Source organism: Pongo pygmaeus, chromosome 19 (assembly GCF_028885625.2).
Source record: "Pongo pygmaeus isolate AG05252 chromosome 19, NHGRI_mPonPyg2-v2.0_pri, whole genome shotgun sequence".
NCBI lineage: Eukaryota > Metazoa > Chordata > Mammalia > Primates > Hominidae > Pongo > Pongo pygmaeus.
The window spans coordinates 72,625,456-72,650,000 of NC_072392.2; the positions used below are offsets into that span (position 1 = coordinate 72,625,456).

General features: G+C 47.0%; 1 protein-coding gene and 1 pseudogene across 37 annotated transcripts in view; one reads left to right on the forward strand and one right to left on the reverse strand.

Annotated features, from left to right (window-relative positions):
- Positions 1 to 24,545, forward strand: part of CDK12 (cyclin dependent kinase 12) — a 106,194-nt gene that overhangs the window by 74,451 nt on the left and 7,198 nt on the right. For 6 of the 37 annotated variants that reach the window (XM_063656851.1, XM_054457241.2, XM_063656854.1 and 3 more), the window contains 6 exons: positions 8,509 to 8,620; positions 10,859 to 11,000; positions 12,013 to 12,075; positions 15,224 to 15,328; positions 17,428 to 17,603; positions 20,442 to 20,569. In XM_063656851.1, coding sequence (XP_063512921.1) covers positions 8,509 to 8,512 — 4 coding nt within the window. In that variant the 3' untranslated portion in view covers positions 8,513 to 8,620; positions 10,859 to 11,000; positions 12,013 to 12,075; ... (1 more) ...; positions 17,428 to 17,603; positions 20,442 to 20,569. Of the gene's footprint in view, positions 1 to 8,508; positions 8,621 to 10,858; positions 11,001 to 12,012; positions 12,076 to 15,223; positions 15,329 to 17,427; positions 17,604 to 20,295; positions 20,344 to 20,441; positions 20,570 to 24,545 lie in introns of all 37 variants that reach the window. The other 31 variants (XM_054457238.2, XM_063656848.1, XM_054457259.2 and 28 more) reach the window with 12 other exon arrangements.
- On the reverse strand, positions 10,352 to 10,446 carry LOC129018462 (U6 spliceosomal RNA; annotated as a pseudogene).

Genomic DNA, 24,545 nt, shown 5'->3' on the forward strand with positions numbered 1-24,545 from the left:
TGTCCTTTCCTAGATAGGCATCCTTAACTGTATGGTTAATGCCTCAAAGAAGTAAACAGTTAATGCTCTTGGTGCTGATCTTGGGATTTCCGTTGTTATTAAAGATTGCCTCATAGCTTGACTGTTTTTTAACTATTGAGTGACTTTTCATATCCTAATCATCCATAAGGGCTAAGTGGAATGGGAATGGGGAATTCCTCAAGGGAGGAAGCACTTAACCATTCCAAGGGAGAGGTGGAACTGCTGAGTCTTCTGGTTGTCCTGAGAGGCAAGGTGAGCATTCCTGGACACTTTGGTTAATTTTACTGTCCAGGTGTGACAGTTCTCATCTGTAGGAACACCTTCAGTGTTCCTAACCTTAGGAATTCTCTCAAGCAGGAGATTACTCCAAGCCAGAGTTGAAAGACTTTGGGGGAGTACGACACCTGAAGGAATTACTGGTGGTACTCCTTACTGTACGCAACTGTCTCTCATCTCCTATCCACCCACTTCTTTTCCTATTTCTCTTTCTCCCCACTCACCATTCAACTGGAATAATTTAGGCCTACCATCGGTATTGATTGCTTAACCCTACCAGGTATTTAGAGTTACTGCCATTTCATTGTTTTGAAAGGTAATGAGAGTCAATTCAGAAGACAAATGTCTATCTGGATCCTCAACCTACTGCAGTGGAAAGTGAAGGAGAAAGCAAACTAACCATACTTTCTTATTGCTAGGAGCTATGAAAGGAGCTTTTCATTCGTGTTATGTAGGGTACAAAATAATCTTTTGTACCCTGGCCGGGAAAGGCAGGGAGTCATCTTTCTGTCTTCCTGCTTCCCCTCTTTCAACCTTCACCTTTTTATCCTCTTCTTCCATATCCTGAGATTGTTGCTTTTGCTGATGACATTTCTAAGCTCAGTTGCAGATGGTGTCTGTGGGAAGTAAAGCTTGGTGAGAAGAGGGCTCTCTGGTATCTAAGAGAAAGCAGATAAGAGTTGCTTTAATGTCCTGGTGATTAATCACTGGGGTGCCAAAACACTTTGACCACTGGATTTGTCTCATATCTCTTATCTCAAAAAATTAGACTCCAAGGCTGAGAGAAAGAGACTGATACTGAGTTTGTCTTTCATACCCTCTAAGTGGGTAGTTTGTTAGTGGACCATTCTCAATTTGCAACCTTCAGCTACAGCATACTTCTCTGGAATAAGAAGGTATAGCCATGAAATAAATTTACTTAGACCCAGGTTCTCTAGGACCTGTAAATGGATGGACTTTTTGATATCTTGCTCTGGCATGTTTGTAAACTACAGAAAGTATTGACAGCTCTAAAGGAATGAAGGGCATTTTATCCAGGCCAAACCAACCCTGAGGGAGGCAGCATGAAGAAACCTTTAAGAAGTCCACCATGTAGCAGTCAGAGCTAAGTAAAGAACAAAGTCTGAGTCTTGGAGGATGTCTTTTCTCTACCTAACGGGCCTATCTGATGGACTCTCTCTAGTAGGGGATCCTTCTCCCTCCTGAGTCTCAGAACTACAATAGTGCCTAATGAGGGACACCCTTGGTGAGGATCAGCTTGTAGATGACCCTCCTCACCAAGGCTAATGCAATTTTGAATGCATTTGGCCCTGGAGAAAACAGGCTGAATTCAAAGACCTAAAGAAAGCTTAGTAGCCTGGTCCCTTTTTTAAAGTCTGGAACTTTTTAGTTTGGCCTTATACTAGTGTTAATATTTATAATTTCTGTTAGGGGACCAAAAGTCTCAGAAAATGAAGCAATATAAGAGGTGGAAATAAGGGTAAGAAGGGAGAACTAGAAGAGTCTGGTAGCTGGGCTGCAGAAAGAGACTTGGGGTATAATTCCTTATTTTTATTTATTTATTTATTTATTTATTTATTTATTTATTTATTTTTGAGATGGACTTGCTCTTCTTGGAGTGCAGTGGTGTGATCTCGGCTCACTGCAGCCTCCACCTCCCAGGTTCAAACAATTCTCCTGCCTCAGCCTCCCAAGTAGCTGGGATTATAGGTGCGTGCCACCATGCCCAGCTAATTTTTTGTATTTTTAGTAGAGACAGGGTTTCACCATGCTGGCCAGGCTGGTCTTGAACTCCTGACCTTGTGATCCATCCGCCTCGGCCTCCCAAAGTGCTGGGATTACAGGTGTGAGCCACCGTGCCCAGCTTGGATATAATTGCTTATAAAGAAGAGAGGGATATAGGATGGAAGGAAAAATTATGGTTGAGTTAGTGAAATTTATAGGATAATTTTCTTAGAGATTCACAGTTCATTTCAGGAAGACCCCATTAAAGCACCAATACTGAGTAAAGAATTCCCCTTAATTACAGTAGTCTTACCTTTAGGGTTGGAGGATGGGCCAAGAACCTCTAGGATACTATGAAGGCATTTTCTGTAGGGAAACTAGAAAAGATGGGCAAATATGTTAAGCAATATATAAGGACATTTACTTAACACTGTTATCTACATAGTTCAAGAGAGTAATTCAAGAATAAGGAGGAATGACATGGATGCATCACATTAAAGTTATTTGTATTGTTTGAATTTCAAAACTCCTGCAAGTGGTTTTAGGTATGCTAAGTCAACCTAGAGACTAGTAGTATTCCTCTGCCACTCATTTTAGATCCAAATGATGGCAGTGCGTAGAAGAACAAACGAGAATATGCGAATTAGAATCACAGAATGTTAGAGCTACAAAAGAAGATTAGTTTGTTTAGTTCATTACCATCTTTAACCAGTAAAAAACACCCAGAAAGGCTGAGGAACGTGTATGGTGTTGCGAGAAAGAAGGGAGAGAAGGGGAACTAACATTGTTGGGTACCTGCTATGTGTCAGGCACTGCCTAAGTGCTTTGTTTTTATCTTGATTGATTAGCACCTTGAGGCTAAGGGATAGAATGAATAAATGGCAAACCCCGGCTAGCTGGGAGTGGTGGCTCACGCCTGTAATCCCAGCACTTTGGGAGGCCAAGGTGGGCGGATCACGAGGTCAGGAGATCGAGACCATCCTGGCTTACACGGTGAAACCCCATCTCTACTAAAAATACAAAAAATTAGCCAGGCGTGGTGGCACAAGCCTGTAGTCCCAACTTCCCGGGAGGCTGAGGCAGGAGAATTTGCTTGAACCCAAGAGGCGGAGGTTGCAGTGAGTGAAGATTGCGCCACTTCACTCCAGCCTAGGCGACAGAACGAGACTCCATCTCAAATAAATAAATAAATAAATAAATAAGGCTAGTATCCTGAGCAATATGTAGGAGATAAAAGGGAGTGGTAGACCACGTTTTCCTCTCTAACCACACAGGGCTAAACTAGAGGAAGTAAAGAGTCAGCATTTGAGAGTGAGATTAATCTAAGGAAGTATTTGCCAAACTGTTGAAAGCGACTCATAAATAACCTCCATTCCAAGAGACCTTCCAAAACATGTTGATAAGAGATAGGACTGATAGGGACCAAGATTACTCTTGGCTCTGGAATTGATTTTCATTTTGGAAAATCAAGTCATGACCTGAGAATGTGGGATTAATTGTACAAATAGGAAACAAAATGGAGCTTCTCATCCTAAGATGTCTTCAAAGAGAATAGTATTTATCTACCATGAATGAAGGAGATAAATTCCTTTGGCGACTGTACTCGTTTTTTTTGTTTTGTTTTGTAACACTTTGAAGTCATGAAACTGAATTTGTAATCTTGGGGAGATTCAGTGCCAAGTTCAAGGCAGGTGGTAGTTTGAAAACTGACAGAATAAGATTGTGTTCCTCGTAGTTGTTAGATATAATATCCCAATAGTTATACCATGAGGGCTGCTTCAGTGGGGAGCATTAATATCATTAGCAGAGGCATGTCCTGAGTACAGACAGGACAGCCTCTGAGGAAGAAGACTGGGGGAGGGTCCCACTTTCAGGAAGCTTCTGGGTCTTGTGAGAGAGGTCAGTCTTACGGCTGGTGTAGAGTGGGGAATCTGTATTTGTAAGTCACCATATCAATGCAGGTTATAATATAAAACTATTATAATAAGAGGAAACCAAAGCAAATAGATAATCAGAAAAAGTGGACTTATTCAGAAACAATTATTTGAAAATAAAGAAGATAGGGGACATAGAAGAGGAAGGTGAGCAGTGGGAGGAATCTCATGGAAGAGGACTCATGTATGTTTTGTGCAGAGGCTGTGAATTGGCTGACCAGAATGGTACAGGAAAGGAGTATTAGGAAATGAAGTTGGAGGAGCAATCTCATTGGCTTGAATGAGGAATTTGATTTGTTAAGCAGTAGCAGGGAACAGAGCATGATGAGATGAAAATCACATTGAGGACTTTTGTAGCAGTACTTGGTCAAGGAAGCAGGAAGGTTCACTAGAATATTACTGTTCTTGCCAAGACATGAAGCACTGAGAGTTTACAATAGAGTAAGACAAGGAGAATCAGAGGAAAGAAAGTGGGTCCATAGGAATTAGCAAGGCTTGGTTACTGCTTGGATGTGAGGAGAGGGATAAAAGCCTCAGGATGATGATCCCAAGACACATTTGTGCTGTTGGTGGTGATGAAAGCTTGATAAGAGGGAACTGCTTTGTTTTTAAGTAGGAAGTGTTTTATCTTATTAACCAATTGATAGGATGTGTCAATGTTCAGTATTGCAGAGTCTAGGAGGGGGCACTGCCCCTGGAGAATAGTGGAGCATGCACCATGTGTCCAGATGATAACCTGCATGCACCCTGCCCTTTTCAGGTTGAAGAACCAGGCAAGAGGGAGTGTGTTGCTAGGGTGTGCCCATAGACTTCAAGAATGCTATCCTACTCTGGATCTGGGAAAGAAAATAGTATTTTTGCCAGTTTCTTCCCCTTTAATGCTTTGAAAATGGGATATGACTAGCCTGTGGCAGCATGTGCCTGTGGATGCACAATTCTCTAGCTTGATTCTTGGAAGGCCTTTTTCTGTTCCTCCCTAGGGATCATTTGTATCTCTGATTCCTGCTCCCAGAGCCATAAAGTGGGAGCCCCCATTTATTAATTGGGCTGGGACTGGGGCGGGGGTCGGCGGGGGACTCTTTAGTGTGGCAGGCGGGGGTCTTCCCGAATGAGCCCATTAGCCAGCCCCAACGGCAGCTGAAACGGGGCCGCAGCCAAGTCCTCTCTGTTTCAAAAACCCTCCATCGCCTGCAGCAGATCAGAACAAGGCCTGCGGGAGCCCTTAGCTTCTGATTGCAGCTGAGAGGAAGGACAAAACAATTTATAGGAAGCCAAGTAGCTCCTGTCTCACTGTCTCTTCCTTTCCAACTTTGGGGAAGGGGAAGACTGGGATATGGTGTCGCCTCCCACCATGGCTTCCTACAGGCTTAAAGTAGGAGAGAATGAGAGTATATGGACATTGATTGAACACTTATGTCAATGCTGTGGATGTGTGAACACATATCCCTGCTTTCTTCTTCCCATCCACACACAGTTGAGTTGGATTAGCAGCTACTACTTATGGGGGGGCACCCTAGGTGTGTGCTAAGTCTGGGGGGTGGGGAGGTATGCTTATCATACTCCTTCCTGCCCCATACCTGCTTTCAGTCTCCCATCTGCTTTATCAAAATTCTGGGTTAGATTTAGACTGCCTCAACTTCTTTTCCTCTTAATGGGAGGAGTTTGAGTTTGGCTCTTTTTTTTTTTTTTGAGACAGGGTCTCGCTCTGTCACCCAGGCTGGAGTGCAGTGGCGCGATCTGGGCTCACTGCAAGCTCTGCCTCCTGGGTTCATGCCATTCTCCTGCCTCAGCCTCCCAAGTAGCTGGGACTACAGGCGCCCGCCACCATGCCTGGCTAATTTTTTTGTATTTTTAGTAGAGACGGGGTTTCACCATGTTAGCCAGGATGGTCTCGATCTCCTGACCTCGTGATTGGCGCTCCTCAGCCTCCCAAAGTGCTGGGATTACAGGCGTGAGCCACCACGCCCAGCCCCGAGTTTGGCTCTTAAAGGAAGGCCTCCTTCTGAAACATACTTGTCCCTTTGGTTAAGCCAGCAAGAGAAAGGTAGGCATCTATAGGGGAGTTTCCCTGCAGTGGCCCAGAGAGAAGCTGTAAAGGGCAGGAATGAATGTCTCACTTTCTGATGGAATGACATGTCTTCTCCCTTAGGGAATCATAGATTGCCAGGGCTAGGAAAGAGGTCAGGTAATCTAACCTCTCCCTTTACAGAGCAGGAAACAGAGGCTTAAGGAAGGAAAGTGCCTTGCCCACGCAGTCTCACAGCGAGTTAATGGCAGCCAGCCAGAACTAGATCCAAGAGGCCAGAATATTGACTTCTGCGAGTAGAGTGCCCCCAACTTTAAGATGACCCATTCCTGAGAGCCCTGAGCTTCTTCAGGAAAGGAAGGATGGACTGTGAGATTTGAGGAGGGAGAGAGAGATTGAGGGGGGAGGTAGATCTAGAAAGACTGGGAAATTATATATATATATATATTTTATCTTAAAGAATAATCTTTCTTTTTTTTTTTTTGAGACGGAGTTTCGCTCTTGCCACTCAGGCTGGAGTGCAATGGCGCGATCTCAGCTCACTGCAACTTCCACCTTCTGGGTTCAAGCGATTCTCCTGCCTCAACCTCCCGAGTAACTAATGGCTAATTTTTTTGTATTATGTAGCCTGGCTAATTTTTTTGTATTTTTATTAGAGACGGGGTTTCACCATGTTGGCCAGGCTGATCTCAAACTCCTGACCTCAGGTGATATGCCTGCCTCGGCCTCCCAAAGTGCTGGGATTACAGGCGTGAGCCACTGCGCCCAGCCTCTTTTTTTCTTTTTCTTTTTCTTTTTTTTTTGAAAAGGAGTTTCATTCTTGTTGCCCAGGCTGGAGTGCAATGGTACAATCTTGGCTCACCGCAACCTCTGGCCTCCCGGGTTTGAGCAACTCTCCTGCCTCAGCCTCCCAAGTAGCTGGGATTACAGGCATGTGCCACCATGCCTGGCTAATTTTGTATTTTTAGTAGAGACGGGGTTGCACCATGTTGGTCAGGCTGGTCTTGAACTCCCGACCTCAGGTGATCCACCCACCTCAGCCTCCCAAAGTGCTGGGATTACAGGCATGAGCCACTGCACCCAGTCTAAGAATAATCTTTCAATGACATGCAGATTATACACATGTAATTTTTATTTAAAGTCAAGAGTTCTGGTTCATTGGGAAGCAGATGGCAGCCACAGCCAAAGATCCTGATGCCCTCAGAGTTAACCCAAACTTCAAAGAGCATTTTGCAACTATCTCTGGAGGTTGGATAGCAGGAAAAGATCCTTAGAGGCAATGTGAGGAATTCACCCTAAATCTCAACTGAAGCTCTTTTGCTATATTGAAAAGAAAAAAGGAATGGAGAAAGAAAACACATCTGCTAGAAAACTATGGTGGGGGAAGGGGTCCCTGAATGAGAGATGAGATGATAGAACTCAGCCAAAAGTGGTATGCTCTGAGATTACAGGAAAATGGTAAGGGGACCTTCTACTCCTCTCCTTTATTTTCGTTTTTAAAGTTTTGAGTTGTTTGGTATTCTCCTTTGATGAGGCAGAAGGAAGGTGGTATGTGGTGATCCACAGTGGCCTAAATACCCTAAATACTGCGTTCAGTTGGCTGACATGCATTGCTGGTTCTGTAAGTCATCTCAGTCTGGTGCCAAGATGCCTTTCCCTCTTTAGACCCCTCCTGGATGTATCTACAGTCCCTTCCAGTGTTTGCTTTCTCTGAGCATATGAGTCTGGGAGCCACTGATGAGCAGAGAGTGGAATGCTGGAGCATGCCTAGGCTGGAAGCAGAATGGTGAAGGGAGGAGGGCATCATTGGGCAGATTAGAAAGAGTTAATGGGTCTAGGGGAGAGGTACTGGGGATCTGCAAGGTGAATATTGTCTGCTGCTGATGAAGAAATAGATCCCAGTACATATCCTTTACATTTTGTTCATCAACTTTGATAGATAGCATAGAGGAAATGTGGAACTGGTCTCCATGTAAATTTGTCTCTAGGGAATGTATGATAGACCTGCTTGTCAAGATTACATTAAGTTTGCTGTCCTGCAAACCTCCTTTCTCACAGTCAGGATCCTTTTTTGCCTTAGAGCCCTTCCTGAGGAGCTGTTATGGATGAGAGAGCCACAGGTCCAACCTGGTGATCTGATCTAAAACTGGGTGGCCTCCTCCCAGTCACCTTCTTTTATTAGCCTTATATTAACCATTAACCTTCATTGACCTTTATGATTCTGGGTTTCACAGCTTCTGTTTCTGTTGAATTTCCTAACTTTAAGAACCATGTTTTTGCTTTTATCAGCCTGGGAGCTAGGTCCCTGGAGACAAAAATTTTAGAACAGTTATGACTCTCTGGGAGTGTACTAAGGTTAGTCTGAATCCTTCTGGGGAATTCAGGTTTGAAGGAGTTAGAAGAGTGCTAACATCACCATCACTGTTACCTACCAATGCCATGCTCCCTGGGTGCAAGACCAAAGATGTTCTTTGGTGTCTAGTCCCTTGTCTCATGTCTAATGTAACCTGCCATTTTCCTTTACAGGTAGGAGCAACAGTGGGAATACCCTCTGAGGAATGCAGTAATGTCCATCAGTCACCTCTCACCCAGAGCCTGGCAAATTCAGTCTCTTTCACAGAACCTAAAGCCAAGCCAGGTAGGGGCCTAAAGCCAATCAGAGGACACTGGCCTGCTTTTGTATGGGATGACCCTACTCCCACCCCACCCCACCCCTGGTCTTAGAGAAGTTTCTTTCTTTTTTTTTTTTCTTTTTTAATTTTTATTTTTTGAGACAGAGTCTCACTCTGCCACCCAAGCTGTAGTGCAGAGGTGCAATCTCAGCTCACTTCAACCTGCGCCTCCTGGGTTCAAGCGATTCTCATGACTCAGCCTCTTGAGTAGCTGGGATAACAGGCGATCTTTTTTTTTTTTTTCGATGGAGTTTCGCTCTTGTTGCCCAGGCTGGAGTGCAATGGCATGATCTCGGCTCACCACAACCTCCGCCTCCCGGGGTTCAATCGATTCTCCTGCCTTAGCCTCCTGAGTAGCTGGGGTTACAGGCACCTGCCACCATGCCCGGCTCATTTTGTATTTTTAGTAGAGATGGGATTTCTCCATGTTGGTCAGGCTGGTTTCCAACTCTCAACCTCAGGTAATCTGCCCGCCTCAGCCTCCCAAAGTGCCGGGATTACAGGCGTGAGCCACCGCACCAGGCTAACAGGTGATCTTAGGGAAGTTTCTTATTCCAAAAGATCTCCAGAGGAGTTTCCTTAGCTTTTTATTTGACCCTATATTCTGATGTTCTGCCTTCTGATTAATAGATTCTCCCTTCCAGCTAGAGCAGGTAACCCCCTTTCTTGGCATTCCTGTTCTTTCCTCTTGTCCAGCTGTGCTAATGGATGTTCCTCTACAGTGGGTTGCTGATGTCAGTTACTGGGTTACTCTCAGCCCTCTCCTCCAGGGCAGCTAGCCCTCTAGCCCACAACCCCATTTATATACACAGCCTTGCAGGGTCTCACTCCTGTTGCCCAGGCTGTAGTGCAATGGCATTATCATAGCTCACTGCAGCCCCAGGTGATTTCTCCTACCTCGTCCTCCTGAGTATCTGGGACTAGAGTCGTGTGCCACCATGCCTGGGTAATTTTTTGTATTTTTAGTAGAGACATGGTTCCACCATGTTGCCCAGGCTAGCCTTGAACTCCTGGACTGAAGCAGTCTGCCTGCCTCGGCTCCTAAAGTGCAGGGATTATAGATGTGAGCCACTGTGTCCAGCCCCAAAAAGCTTTTTTTTTTTTTTTTTTGAGACAGAGTCTTGCTCTGTTGCCCAGGCTGGAGTGAAATGGCACGATCTCAGCTCACTGCAACCTCTGCCTCCCAGGTTCAAGTGATTCTCCTGTCTCAGCCTCCTGAGCAGCTGGGATTACAGGTGCCCGCCACTACGCCTGGCTAATTTTTGGTATTTTTAGTAGGGACGGGGTTTCACCATGTTGGCCAGGCTGGTCTTGAACTCCTGACCTCAGGTGATCTGCCCACCTCAGCCTCCCAAAGTGCTGGGATTACAGGATTTTTTTTTTCCTTCCTTCCTTTTTTATTTTTTTGAGAAGGAGTCTTGCTCTGTCACCCAGACTGCAGTTCAGTGGCACGATCTCGGCTCACTGCAACCTCCACCTTCCAGGTTCACGCCATTCTCCTGCCTCAGCCTCCCAAGTAGCTGGGACTACAGGTGCCTGCCACCACACCTGGCTAATTTTTTGTATTTTTAGTAGAGATGGGGTTTCACCGTGTTAACCAGGATGGTCTCGATCTCCTGACCTCATGATCCGCCCACCTCGGCCTCCCAAAGTGCTGAGATTACAGGCGTGAGCCACCTCGCCCGGCCCCTTCCTCCTTTTTTATGGAACACTTTACAAATTTGCATGTCATCCTTGCACAGGGACCATGCCAGCCTTCTCTGTATCATTCCAATTTTTTTTTTTTTTGAGACAGTCTTGCTCTGTCGCCCAGGATGGAGTGCAGTGGCACAATCTCGGCTCACTGCAGGCTCCGCCTCCTGGGTTCACTCCATTCTCCTGCCTCAGCCTCCTCAGTAGCTGGGATTACAGGCGCCCGCCACCACGCCCGGCTAATTTTTTTTTGTATTTTTTAGTAGAGACGGGGTTTCACCATGTTAGCCAGGATGGTCTCGATCTCTTGACCTCGTAATCCGCCTGCCTCGGCCTCCCAAAGTGCTGGGATTACAGGTGTGAGCCACTGCGCCCGACCTCCAGTTTTTTTAGTATATGTGCTGCCAAAGCAAGCACCAAAAAGCTATTTTCTATCTCTTTCTTCTCAGTCAAGATAGGGCCGTTCTGTCCCTTCTCACTACCTCTAATCAGCTTCTTCACTTCCTTTCCAGGTTCAATGGGAAATCCCACCTGTCCAAACACTGTGTGAGACACCAGAATTAGAGGCCTGCAAGCCTGCTTCCTTCATCTCCAATGCCCAGATGGGACAGGTCACCAGCCTCCTGTGTCTACCCCCACCTTTCTTGCTTGCTGGTAGGTGTACTGCTCCCCCTACCCATCAACCCCAAACAGGGTTATGTTTCTCTCTCGGAGTATTTTTCTTTATTATTAAATGTCTCCAACAAGGGGAAGGCCTTGGTGACTCGCCTGTATGTCTTTGTAACTTCCAGCCTGAATCTGTAAAGAGCTGCTAACCTCCTGGTATCAAATGTCCATCCCTTTTTCTATAGTTCATGACCATTTTTCCCATTTAGTGGGTGTGGGAAGGGACCAGTAAACAGATGGTATTTGGTACTGGAGAGGGAGAGTCTAATGACAGGTAGCCTTTCTTCTGGGGGCTAGAAATCTGAAGCCACAGATGTGCATTCTTCCTAGTTGCTTGCTATCCTGGGAGAGTACCAGGATCTTTTTTTTTTTTTTTTTTTGAGACGGAGTTTCGCCCTTGTTGCCCAAGCTGGAGTGCAATGGCACGATCTTGGCTCACTGCAACCTCTGCCTCCCGGGTTCAAGCTATTCTCCTGCCTCAGCCTCCTGAGTATCTGGGATTACAGGCATGCGCCACTATGCCCGGCTAATTTTTGTATTTTTAGTAGAGATGGGGTTTCTCCATGATGGTCAGGCTGGTCTCGAACTCCCGACCTCAGGTAATCCGCCTGCCTCGGCCTCCCAAAGTGCTGGGATTACAGGCATGAGCCACCACGCCTGGCCTACCTGGATCTTTTGAGCAAATGGTTTTGTGTGTGCATTTGTTTTTAATAATATCCAGACTGTTCCGAAAGGAAAGATGATTTATCTAGTGTCTATTTCCCAGGACCAGGATCTTAGGCTCTGAGAATCTGTCCATACTCATTCCCAGATGCCTCCAGGAAGTGGAGAATAGACGGCCATAAAGCAGAATCAACTACTAGGTGTTACTGTCTTGAGCTCAGGTGTCAGCTCTCCTCTGGGGCCTGTTGAGAGGTGTGGGCAGAGCATCTCCCTGCATCCTGGGCATAAGAGGGGACATCAGCTTATCCTCTTGACCCTAGGCCTTCTCTCTCTGCAGTGCCTCTCTCATCCCTGCAATCCAGACAGCACATGCAGCAGCTCAAATAAGTGCCACCTCTGGGTAAGGTGCTCCCTCTCCTGGTAGGCATATGGGTTGAGTTAGAGGTGAAGCAGGTGGGCTGAGGTAGACAGAGGGATAGGGCAGGTGTTAGCAAGAAACGTCCCTGGATGTAGTCAAGCAGTAAGTATGCGTAGGGTACCTTGAGCACCAGCATTTATAACTTATCTACATGTCTGTCTACCAGGTTATCTGATCGCACAGAACAGGCCTGCCAGTTGGGCAGCTGCGGTCATGGTTTCTGCCACACGAGGGCGCTGCTGGCCAATTAAAACTCATGCCCCTTAGCAGACAGTTTGGGGATGAGGGCACCCTTTCTCCAAAACAGGGGTCAGAAACACCCCCAGAGAGCATGGGCCCAAAAAGTGAGACAAATAATTGGTACCACTTGTTCTTCCTTGAAAATGGCCTGAGACCCCTAAACACTTTGCCCTAGTGGCCTGACATCTCAATGTGTTTCCAGCTGAACTTGGGAAGCTCCCTCTTTCCAGGCACTTAACACCTTGCACAGGTGCGTCTCTCCCTTAAGGTGTAGCAGGTTCCAGCTGTATGCCCCGTTGTCCCCCTGCCTTAATGGCAGTCACTGTCCAATCCAGACGGTGGAGGTGCCTGTGGTTTTTAGGGGGAAAAAAATCTCTTATAATTGTTCTAAGAAAAGTATTTTGTTAGTGAGAAAGTGTTAGGGGTGACTGAAGCCTGGGAGAGTTAGTCTCCCCGTCACCTACTCCAGCACAAACCTATAGAATTCAAGATGGTCTAGTGGATGTTTGCAGCCTCAGTGGCTGGAATACACCCCAGGACATTCCAGGGCTCTGAGCCAAAAATGGTGTCAGAAAGCTGGATAGGAGTGTGGGCTGCTTTGGGCCATGAGCCTCATACCCACCCTATATCAGGCAGTGTTTCTGCTAGGGGTGCCAAATGGCCCTGGGGCCTCTATGGGACTGAGGACTCCACAATTCACCCTCCATCTCCATGAAGCCCTTCCAGGCTGAACAGGCTAAGGGAGATGACAGAGGTTCTCCTCCTCCTTCCTACCCCCATGCCTGAGGGCCCCTCCCCAGGAGGACAGCTTGATTAAACAGTCGGTGCTGCTGGAATTACTGCACAGCTGGTGCTCCCCCCAGCACCCCGAGCAGAGCAGCAGTGCAGATTAAAATCTCCAATTAGCGTTAAAGTGAAGTGAGGAGGTGCTGAGGCTGCCAAGGAGGCCAGGCGGGGGCCCTGGGTTGGCAAAACCCCCACTCTTGCCTGGATTCTGAGTGTCACCCTTAGTCACCCCTACTTTCCCAGCTCCTCTCCCAACAGCTTTCAGTGCCCATTAGTTTTGTATCGCTTGGGGCCAGAGGGCTTTGCAGAGGGGTAGAAGGGGGCAAATGCCTTACCTAAAATGCTAGGGACACCGTAAGTATGGAGGAGAAGGAGAGCGGTCAGTGCTCATCAAGGGAGATACCCTCTTCACTGCCTGCCAGGCAGCCAGGCCAAGGTGACTTCATGCTACAGCTCTGCTCCTTCTTTTTGCTTGGAGAAAAGATAAACAGGACAGGTCCTTTCAGGTCCTTTACCTATAAAGTGCTAGGGGACATGGTGCCCACATGAACATCTCTCTCTGCATATTTTATCCTATCTGACCCATCTGCTCCCACCCAAGTTATGGCTCCTTCTTCCCTCTCTCCATTCTTCTCTCAGCTTTCCTGTGGGCAGGGGTAGGCACAGCCAGGCTTGGGAGCATCGCCATGCCCTGCCACCTGGGTCCCAGCCTGCTCCTCGTTATAGTCTTCCCAGTTTGGGGAAGAGCAGTGATATGTCAAGAATGGAGGCCTCAGACTCTCCCAATCCCTGATTTTTACATGTCCCCCCACAAGGCCCCTCTGCCATCTACACTTCTGCCCTTCATCCACCAAGCCCAAAAGGAAGGCATTATAGCTAGCCATGCCCTCTGACTGCCCTCTGCCCCTTTAAGGGAAATGGAAATGGGTACCCAGCTGACTGAACCTACTCAACACCTCCAGAAATTAGACATTAGGGCATGGTGCCACCCTCCCAGGCTGGCACATGCTACCCTGGCAGAGGATCAAATAACCCCCCCATCATACCCTGCCCCATGTCTTCCTCTACTCTCTCCCTCATGCTTTCTCTCTCTCTCTCTCTCAGCTCAAAGCACAGCTGAGCCTTAAAAGGGGGGTTGAGGGGGTGGAGAGACCAAGCTGGGGCAGGGGGGTATAGAGCTCCAATAGCACGTTTTCACCTGCCATTTAATTGGATGTATTTTTAATTAATGGGACCTCAGGGACCAACATGAGACAATCTGATATCTGAATAGGGACAGGGGAGGGATTGGGTAAGGGAGGAGGATTGGGCCACTGGGTGCGGTTACCGGGAACCCAGGCCCATCAATCACTGGCCACTTTGTGTTCTGGCATGGAGAATAGCGAGGTGGAGGAGGGGAGGCACTGGGGAGAGGTGCCAGGATTTCCCCCCAACTGCCAGGACCTCCAAACGGATTGGAACTATACTGGTTGACTCAGGTCTGGAGCCCAAAATCACAGGCAGAATATGAGGTGAGGCTGTTTTCTTGCTCCTGAGGTTTTGTCTGGTTGGGCTTGTCCCAGGGAGTGCTGTAAAATTGTGAAAGGAAGGTGGGGACAGAGCTTTGAGGTCCTTGTAGAGAGAAGACAAGAGCTATGGACCATAGAACCAGAGACTATGGAGAGACGGAGGAGAAGGGCAGGGTTCAGAGATATTTCTGTATATTTTGACATAAAATAAGTGCCATGGAGATTACATGCAAAATGGCATGCAAATGAGGCCTGGTGCCTTTTGGGGTATGAATCATAGAGCCTTGCTTTTGCAAGAAAGGGAACTTGGCCAGGCGCAGTGGCTCACGCCTGTAATCCCAGCGCTTTGGGAGGCCGAAGCGGGTGGATCACTTGAGGCCAGGAGTTCGAGACCAGCCTGGCCAACATGGTGAAACGCCATCTCTACCAAAAAATACAAAAAAGTTAGCTGGGCATGGTGACGTGTGCCTGTAATCCCAGCTACTTGGGAGGCTGAGGTAGGAGAATCAGCCTGGGCAACAGAGCAAGACTCTGTCTCAAAAAAAAAAAAAAAAAAGGAACTTGGAGCTCATCTTGCCCCACCCTTCATTTTACAGATGTGAAAAACAAGACCCAGAGAGGGGAAATCATTTGAATCCTGTACTGGTATTGCTTTGTGTTCCTGGATTTGGAGAATTTCTGGGAACACAGGAAAAGGAAAGGTAGGTAGGTGTTGGGGGAGGAAAGTCAAGGGAAGAAGGTATGCAGGATATTATTCTCCATTGCTTGAAGTCTCCAGTTTCTATCCCCTGTCTTAGAAGCAACTTAGTGGAGTCATGGACAGGTTCAGCTTCTATGGAGCACTGTTAGGGGAACATTTCCTCTATACAGCTTGTTCCAGAGATCATCTTACCCATTCTCTTGCTTCCAAGTACACAAATCCCCCATAGCCCCTGACCCCTCTGGAATTTTACCATGTCTTATAAGATCTACAGGGAAGGAAATGCATTATTTACCCCACCTCCTTAACCAAGAAGCAAATCCCCCAATCAAGACTAAATGTTGAGCTTTTTTTTTTTGAAATCTTATCACATATTTCCCTACTGCAATATAATAAGCCACTGGAGAAACTTATGCCAAAAAATGTATTAAGGAGTAGTCTTATACCTCTTGTCCCATGGCAAAGCCTAGAACAGAGATAGAATTTAAATTCAAGGCCCTGAAGGCTGAATTAGAAATGCTCCTGAATTCATGTGGTGCCATGGCCTTAGAGCTCTTAGACCCCTCTGGCTCTTGTAGTGTTGATGTACACTGGAGAAAGGGGCAAGTTTCCAGCTGTACCCATCCCCAACCCCTTGCTTCCTTCACTGTTCACATGCTAGGGTTAGGAGGGAAGAAATGATGGAGAAAGGGGGCTCTCCCACTAGGCTGCCAAGGTGGCATTTCTTGCCATCCTCCTTCTTCAGAAAATTCAACATTTTTAGTTCCATGCTTCATGAGACTAAGTTAGGTTAGGGACAAGGATAGGCACAGAGCTTGGAAAGCAGTGCCAGTAAAAACTTTATCACACTCCCCAGGCCCCCAACACCCTTCCCCCACCCAAGAGTTGCCTTCTCTTCCCCATTTTATATCCCCAAATCCCCCGAGAAGAGCAAGATCTGCCTAAGTGCCCCCCAGCCTCACCCAGCCCTTCCTTCAGACTGTGAGTCATCTCCTTGGCTGTTTCATTGCCTGCCTTCTTAACTGCAGACAGGATGAGAAGAACTCTCCTCAGATCCCTCCAAAACAGTTTGGAAAGAATTTATCTAGGACCCCTTGCCTACTTCTAAGGGCCCCAGAGGTGTCAGCAGGGGAGGAAGACTGTGCCAAGGGGCTGGAAAGGAAGATTCTCTTGTTGGGAGAGGAGATAAAAGCCTGAAAGTGGTGACAAGGCAGAGGGTGAAGTTTGGGAACTGAGACCTGTAGTCCCACCTGTGGGGCTGGCTGCCTAATGTGTGGCAGAACATTTAGAGTAAGTATTGTTTGTAGGACTTATTAAATGGCTGCTGTTTACAGAGCTGCTGTTTCTACTGTGGAACACACAGCAGTGGAAAGGAGCATGCATTGAAGGAGAAAGGGTGGCAGGCTTTCTGTAAGCCCTCTTTTTCACCCTTTGTCCATCCCTACTCCAACATATTGCAGTCATGTTAGAGCTAGGGCTAAAAGGCCCTAAAAGCATTCAGTCTATATTCTGGGTGTTTCTCCAAGGAACAGAGCCTCCTTTCTTGTAACTCCTGTCAGATCTGCCTCCCACTCCTAAGGCTTTTTTGTTTGTTTGTTTGTTTGTTTTTGAGATGGAGTCTCACTCTATCGCCCAGGCTGGAGAGTGCAGTGGCGTGATCTTGGCTCACTGCAACCTCTGCCTCCTGGGATCTAGTGATTCTCCTGCTTCAGCCTCCCAAGTACCTGGGATTATAGGTGCGCACCACCATGCCTGGCTAATTTTTGTATTTTTAGTAGAGATGGGGTTTCACCATGTTGGCCAGGCTGGTCTCAAACTCCTGACCTCAAGTGATCCGCCTGCCTTGGCCTCCCAAAGTACTGGGATTACAGGAGTGTGGCTCGGCCTCTCATTCCTAAGGTTTAGCCAAGGGTGCCAGATCTTTGCGGGGAAGAGGGGTGACTTGAAATGAGTGGAAGTTAAAAATGGTAGTGCCCAGAATTTCCTGCACTTTGGAGAAAAGGGACTAGGTGAGGTACTCAATGTTAGCCTACGGCTTAACTCTTATTCTAATAGGATCTCTTTCCTCCTTCTCCCCTAAATTTTTCCCACTGGTTGAAGAGAGATCTGGATGCGTAAACCTCCCATCTTGACACCTTGGAGCTTGTTAAGCAGGCCCCCTCTCTGTAGCTTCCAAAGCCATGAAGAAGGGGAAGGAGGGCCAAGACAGGAGTAGATAGAAGCGGCAGTGCCATGGTGTCCATCAGCACCCAAGGAGAAAGGCCAAGGAGAAGAAGGTAACTAGAGAGGAAGCCAGGAGGAGATGTCTGCTCCTGAAACAGCATTCTTACCCCATCCTCTCCTGCTTCCTCGATCACATGCCGACAGGGCTGTTTGCCCAAGTGTGCCAGCTCGCCTGGCTAGTGATCCTGCTCTGCTGTGCAGGCAGCCAGCTCTCTGCCCCAGCACAGAGCACATGCTGAGGTCTCTCACACTCCTTTGCTCACTCATTTCCATGTGTCTATGTTGTGGATTCCTAGAAATGAAGGAGGGGACTGTGGGCTTGAAGATAGGAAGATGGCAGGCTCTGGGGCCCATTGGGCACATATCTGCCTGGCTGGAGGAAGGAAAGAGGGAGAAGGCTGCTGGTAGCTCAGCAAGCTCAAGGTTCTGGTGACTCACAGCAGTGGAGGTGGCTCACAAAAACAACAGAGGGGAAGGGATCCAGGCCTATTAGAGCTCTCTTTTGCCCCATATCTCCCCACTCTGAGCTCTGTGAATGAAGGTCCCTCATCTGGATTGTGGAGCAGGGGAGGCCCCAACTATTAAAAAAAGAGGGAAATGGGAGAGAAGAGAGCAGGGGAAGCTGAGCATTCCTAGTGAGAGGTATCTCAGTGGGGAAAGGATAGGAGAGGCCAGTTATTCTTGCCCTACTGTATTCATTGGGTGCACAGGGGGTATGGAGCATCCACTTGTGCTAGGGTAGCTCAGTGCCCCTGGGCACTTTCCAGAAGAGGAGTTTCTAGGCAAACACAGTTACTCCTCCCTGCCCTCACTTGCCTGCCCAGAGCTCTAGGTACCCAGCTGACACTAAATTTTTAGAAGTAAAACAAGCTGTGTTATAACATCAGAACCTGGAAGGATAACTGCTGGGTCTCAGTCCTCTCCTTTCTGGAAACAGACACCTGGGACAAGAGAGAAGCAGCTAGGGACTCCTATGCTGGCTGAACCAAGGTAGTGGTGCAGGCTGTGGAGGTGGGTGCAGAACCACAGATCTTCAGAAGTGTCGATTTCCTCCTCCTTTGTGTGCCAGGTGGGCAGTATGCATCGTCTCCATTTTTCTGATAGGGAGGATAATAGGGTACTGTGTTTGAGGTCACACCAGGAGAAAGAGGCCAGAAAGTGGACCAGGAGAACCATTCATGCCTTGGACTCCAGTCCCAGGGGCCTATACTGGATCTGGTAAAGAGTAACAGCTAGGATAGCCGGGCGCGGCAAATCACACCTGTAATCCCAGCACTTTGGGAGGCTGAGGCGGGTGGATCATGAGGTCAGGAGATAGAGACCATCCTGACCAACATGGTGAAACCCTGTCTCTACTAAAAGTACAAAAATGAGCCGGGCGTGGTGGCGTGCGCCTGTAGTCCCAGCTACTCAGGAGGCTGAGGCAGGAGAAATCGCTTGAGCCCGGGAGGCAGAGGTTGCAGTGATCTCCGAGTTGAGATTGTGCCACTGCGCTCCAGCCTTCCAGCCTGGGCGACAGAGCGAGACTCCGTCTCAAAAAAAAAAAAAGAGTAACAGCAATCTTGTTTGCCAGTGTATCCAGACACATAATAGTAAACATTCGGCTGGGCGCAGTGGCTCATGCCTGTAATCCCAGCACTTTGGGAGGCCAAGGCAGGCGGATCACAAGGTCAGGAGATCAAGACCATCCTGGCTAATATGGTGAAACCCCGTCTCTATTAAAAATACAAAAAATTAGCTGGGCATGGTGGCAGGCTCCTGTAATCCCAGCTACTCAGGAGGCTGAGGCAGGGGAATCTCTTGAACCCGGGAGGCAGAGGTTGCAGTGAGCTGAGATCGCACCACTGCGCCACTGTACTCCAGCCTGGGCGACAGAGCGAGACTCTGTCTCAAAAAATAAATTAATTAATTAATTAAAAAATAAACATCCCATCTTCAGAGAAGGATGGACTAAGAGGAGGAGGGTTCTGTGACAGAGCCTGAGTTCTCATTTGCCTATTTCTGTTCCTTCATTGCTGGCAGCTCTGCTCTCCTGCCAGGATGAGGGACCTCTGCCCACTTGCTCTTGGTGGTCCAGAGATGGCTTTGGTTAGAAAAAGGACAGATGATTAGCCACTCCTTGTGTAGGAAGACAGGAACAGCTCCATTCCCCCAGCTCTCCCGGGCAGTATCAGAAGCCCCAGGTTCCCTGCTGGGACATGCATAATAAAGCTCAGTCCTGAACTAAACCAACACATCACCTGGCCCTGGGTATAGAAGTAGTATTGTGAGGGGGATCTTGGGTCTTCCAGGCCAGGTGTAAGCAAATGTAGGGAGTTCAGCCCCAGGAGAGATAAAAGAATCATGCCATGGCCAGGCGCAGTGACTTATGCCTATAATCCCAGCACTTTGGGAGGCCGAGATGGGCGGATCGCTTGAGCTTAGGAGTTCGAGACCAGCCTGGGAAACATAGTGAAACCTCATCTCTACACACACACACACACACAAAAACAGCCAGGTGTGATGGCATACATCTCTAGTCCCAGCTACTAGGGAGGCTGAGGTGGGAGGATTGCTTGAGCCTGGGAGGTGGAGGTTGCAGTAAGCCAAGATTGTGCCACTGTACTCCAGCCTGGGTAACAGAGTGAGACCCTGCCTCAAAAAAAAAAAAAAAAAAAAGAAAACATGCCATGATACCCATGCTCCCTAATCCTCTACTTTCTCAAACCCTATTTTCTGCCTGCCTTTTCTTTCACCTCCCTTTAGCCAATTCCATTCCTGGCTACCTCATCCCCTCCAGTCTGAAAGGACGTGGTAAGTACTTGTCTGTTCCCTATGCTTTTCTCTCTCTCACTCTCCTCCTCTCCTCCCAGCTCCCAACTGAGAGCTATCCCTGTTTCAACTCTTTCCAGTGAATGCCACCAGGATCTGAACCCAAGATTCCAGCCTCGGTCACCACCCTGACCCAGAGAATGCCACTGGGATGGGGAGAACTTGTCAGTCTTCATCCTTCCCCACAAGTATACTGAGGCCAGGACAGGTATGTCCACTGCCATGAAGGGCCCTGCCCTGGAGTAGAGGGCAGCCATAGGGGTACAGTGGGGTCCCAGACCTAAATGTGTGTATGCCTGTGCATTGGGAACACTGGTTTATTAGTGTTATTTCAGCATTGTGATGCAGAGAGAGTAAGTGTAACAGCTGCTCCTTGCTTGCAGTGTTTATTGTTACCTAGAGACAACCTCCTGGCTTTTTCCCAGCTCCCCTCCCCCAGCCCAACCCCTTCCCTGCCAACAATCCCACTCTCCCCACACTGATGGGAAATTTATAGCTTGCCCATACCATGCCTTTAACCCTCTCCTATCCATAGGGTAGATGGGCTGAGGGAAGCCAAGTGAGCAGCAGGCATGCTTGGGTACCAGCAGGGTAGAATAATGTGTGGAGGAGGGAGGGGGCAATGACACCCCTCCGCTCCATTCTATGTGTCCAGTCTTAGGCCCCCGCTGCCCTCCTGGCTCTCAGTGGAGAGAAAAGAGGAAATAAATTTGGACCTAGCCTTGAGATCCTGGAAGAGCTCCTTTGGATTTAGCCTTGGGATCCTAGCATCTCCTCACAAAATTATGATCTTCCCTGGGCATCTCTAAGCCACCAATTGGGTTGCCTGCACCTGAGCAAATACAGCAAGGTAGTATTGAAACAGAAGGGTAAATACAGAGTGGCAGAATCCTCAGATCCCTCCTTTATGTCTGAGAGAGAGGTAGCTGTAGAGATGTCATATCAAGAAAGAGGCACTGGCTTGAGAAATGCTGGCTGGACTTCTACAGCTGGGTAGATGTTAGACATGAAGCCCGCGGCTGAGTCTGGTGGGAGAAACTGCCCACCTTAACATCACCCTGAACGCAGCACTAAGATCCTGAGAGACCCCTGGGTCATTCTCTAAGCTGATCTTTTTGATCTAGTTATGCTGCTGCTTTCTACTTTTCCTTCCTGGGTCATTTTCTCCTACACATCTTCTAGTTTGACACCTTGGGGTAGATCCAAGAGACTGAGAAGATGGAGGCAGCCTAGTCATGGCCTCAACAAAGCTGGGGAAAGAAAAACTCCTTCTGTCCTCTCTTGACCTTTCATGGAGGGCACTGTGTCTTCTACTCACCATCCTCACTGGAAACAGAAGAGAGGAAAAAGCATCAGATTTTAGCAGAAAGGATAGAGGGTAGACATATGGAAAAACTTACTCATGGGATGAAAAACTTCAGATTGGACCTGCTTCTCTTCTGAGATTTTTCTTCTGCCTGCCGGTTTGTTTTTGTGTCTACCTAAGAGGCATTGGATGAAGCACAGTTACTTTTCCAGGCCTCTTCCAGACAGCCTCAGCACAGTTTCCATACAGTGCACTGCTTCTTGGTTCTTCTAAATGTCATGTAGTACGTGTGGTGGTTAGATCACAAGTTTTGGAGACAGACAGCCCTGGGTTCCAGTGCCATCTCTGCCACTTACCAGCTGTGCTACCTTGGTAATTCGCTTAACCTCTTTGAGTCCTAGTTTTCTTGTAAAATGCAGATAAACAACTACTCCTTAAGTTTGTTGTGAGAATTTCGTGAAATAATGTGTATAAAGCACCTACAACAGTGCCTGATACTCAGTAGATGCTCACTCAACAGTGGATAGTGCAAGAGTACTACTACTTTTATGAAGTTAGCAGGGCTGATATTGCTTCAAAGACTTTGTGAGTCCCCTGAGATTAAAGGCCAAATGTATGTGCATATGCTGGGGGAGAATGTAGTTTTCTACATGATGTGGGGTAGGGGTGGCCATCCTCTGGAAAGAAAGTAGTCCCAATACTTGACTCAGACTCCCCAAGAAATCAGTTACCCTATTCCTATGCCTCTCAAGCCAGAGTACCTTGGCCACTGTTCTGCCTGGAAGTTCAGCTTCATCCAGGATGGAGCGGGGAGAGATAGTCATTAGAAGGATAGCAACAACTAGCATTTGCTAGACACTTTACAGTTCGTTAATTACATTTATCTACATTAGCTCTTTTGATACCCAGAACCAGTAAAGAGAACTCCATTTATTGATGCCTGTATGCCAGGCATTGTACTGAGTGTGTTTTTTAAAGTATGTTTAAAGCCTATAGAGTATTTCATCCCCTGGATATGCTGTGATTTATAAGGCTCATCCCCTATTTTGAATCACTTAGTTATTTTTGCTGTTATAAAACAATACCACAGTGAATATCCAAACAAATAAAACTTCATGCATTTTATTTTATTTTATTTTTTTATTTTTTGAGACGGAGTTTTGCTCTTGTTGCCCAGGCTGGAGTGCAATGGTGCAGTCTCGGCTCACTGCAACCTCTGCCTCCTGGATTCAAGTGATTTTCCTGCCTCAGCCTCCCAAGTAGCTGGGATTATAGGCGTGTGCCACCATGCCTAGCTAATTTTCGTATTTTTAGTAGAGACGGGGTTTCATCATGTTGGCCAGGCTGGTCTTGAATTCCTGACCTCAGGTGATCCACCCACCTCGGTCTCCCAAAGTGTTGGGATTACAGGTGTGAGCCACTGCACCCGGCCTTCGTGCATTTTAAATAGTTAATTCTGAGACATGGAATTATTGGTCAATGGATACAAATACCCACCTCCCATGGTTGTGTTCATTTTATTGATGTACGCTAATGAGAATATAATATTTATTAGTCTTCCTCGTTGGAATTCTACATTGGAAACACAAGGCGGCCCCTTTTCCCTTCTATAACCAACAGAGACATTAATAATCTATCAAGGCTTTTAAAATTGAGATCATTGTAGATCCACATGCAGCTGTAAGAAATAATACAGAGAGGTCTCTTGTACATTTTGCCCACTTTCACCGAATGGTAACATTTTATAAAACTACAGTATAATGTCACAACAACCAGAATATTGACCTTGATATAATCTACCAGTCATATCCAGATTTCTCTAGTTTTACTTATTCTCATATGTGTATATATTAAGTACTATACAATTTTATTACCTGTGTAATTTTATGTATCTACCACTACAGTCAAGAAGCTGAACAGTTCTAACACAACAAGAATTCTTCATGTTGCCCTTTTATATTCACACCTCCTTCCCTCTCACCCACCTCATCCCCTCCTTAACCCTTGATACCACTAATCTGTCTTCTAAAATTTCGTAGTTTCAAAAATGGAATAATGTAGTACATAACTTTTTAGGATTGTCTTTTTTATTGTTTTAGACAGGATCTTGCTCTGTCACCCAGAATGGAGTACAGTATCTCAATCATAGCTCACTGCAGCCTTGAAAGCCTGGGCTTATTAGCTGGGCATGGTGGCATGCTCCCATAGTCCCAGCTACTTGGAAGACTGAGGTGGGAGGATCTCTTGAGCCTGAGAGGCAGAGACTGTGGTAAGCCAAGATCATGCCACTGCACGCCAGCCTGGGTGACACAGCAAGACCCCATCTCATAAAAAAGAAAAAATGTTAAAAAAAAAAAAAAAAAGGAAAAAAAGAAAAAAATCCTGGGCTCAAGCCTCAGTCTCCTAAGTGGCTGAGACTACAGGTGCCTGCCACCATGCCAGACTAATTTTTAAATTTTTGTAGGAATGTAAAATGGGGCCTTGCTATGTTGCCCAGGGGGGTCTCAAACTCCTAGCCGCAAGCAGTGTTTCTGCCTTAGCCTCTCAAGTTGCTGAGACTACAGGCATGAGCCCCTGTGCCTAGGTTGTCCTTTTTCATGCAGCATAATTCCCTGAGATCTGAGTTTTTATGTGTATCAATAGTTCATTCCTTTTATTTATTCCATGGTATGAATATACCACAGTTTGGCCAGTTACCTGTAGAAGGACATCTGGACTAATTCCAGTTTTTGGCTATTACAAATAAAGCTGCTATGAACATTCACGTACAGATTTTTGTGTGAACATAAACTTTTTTTATATTACCAGGTTGCCCATCAACAAGGTTCTCTCACTTTGTACTCATTAGCAATGAATGAAATAGCTCATTTCACTTGTT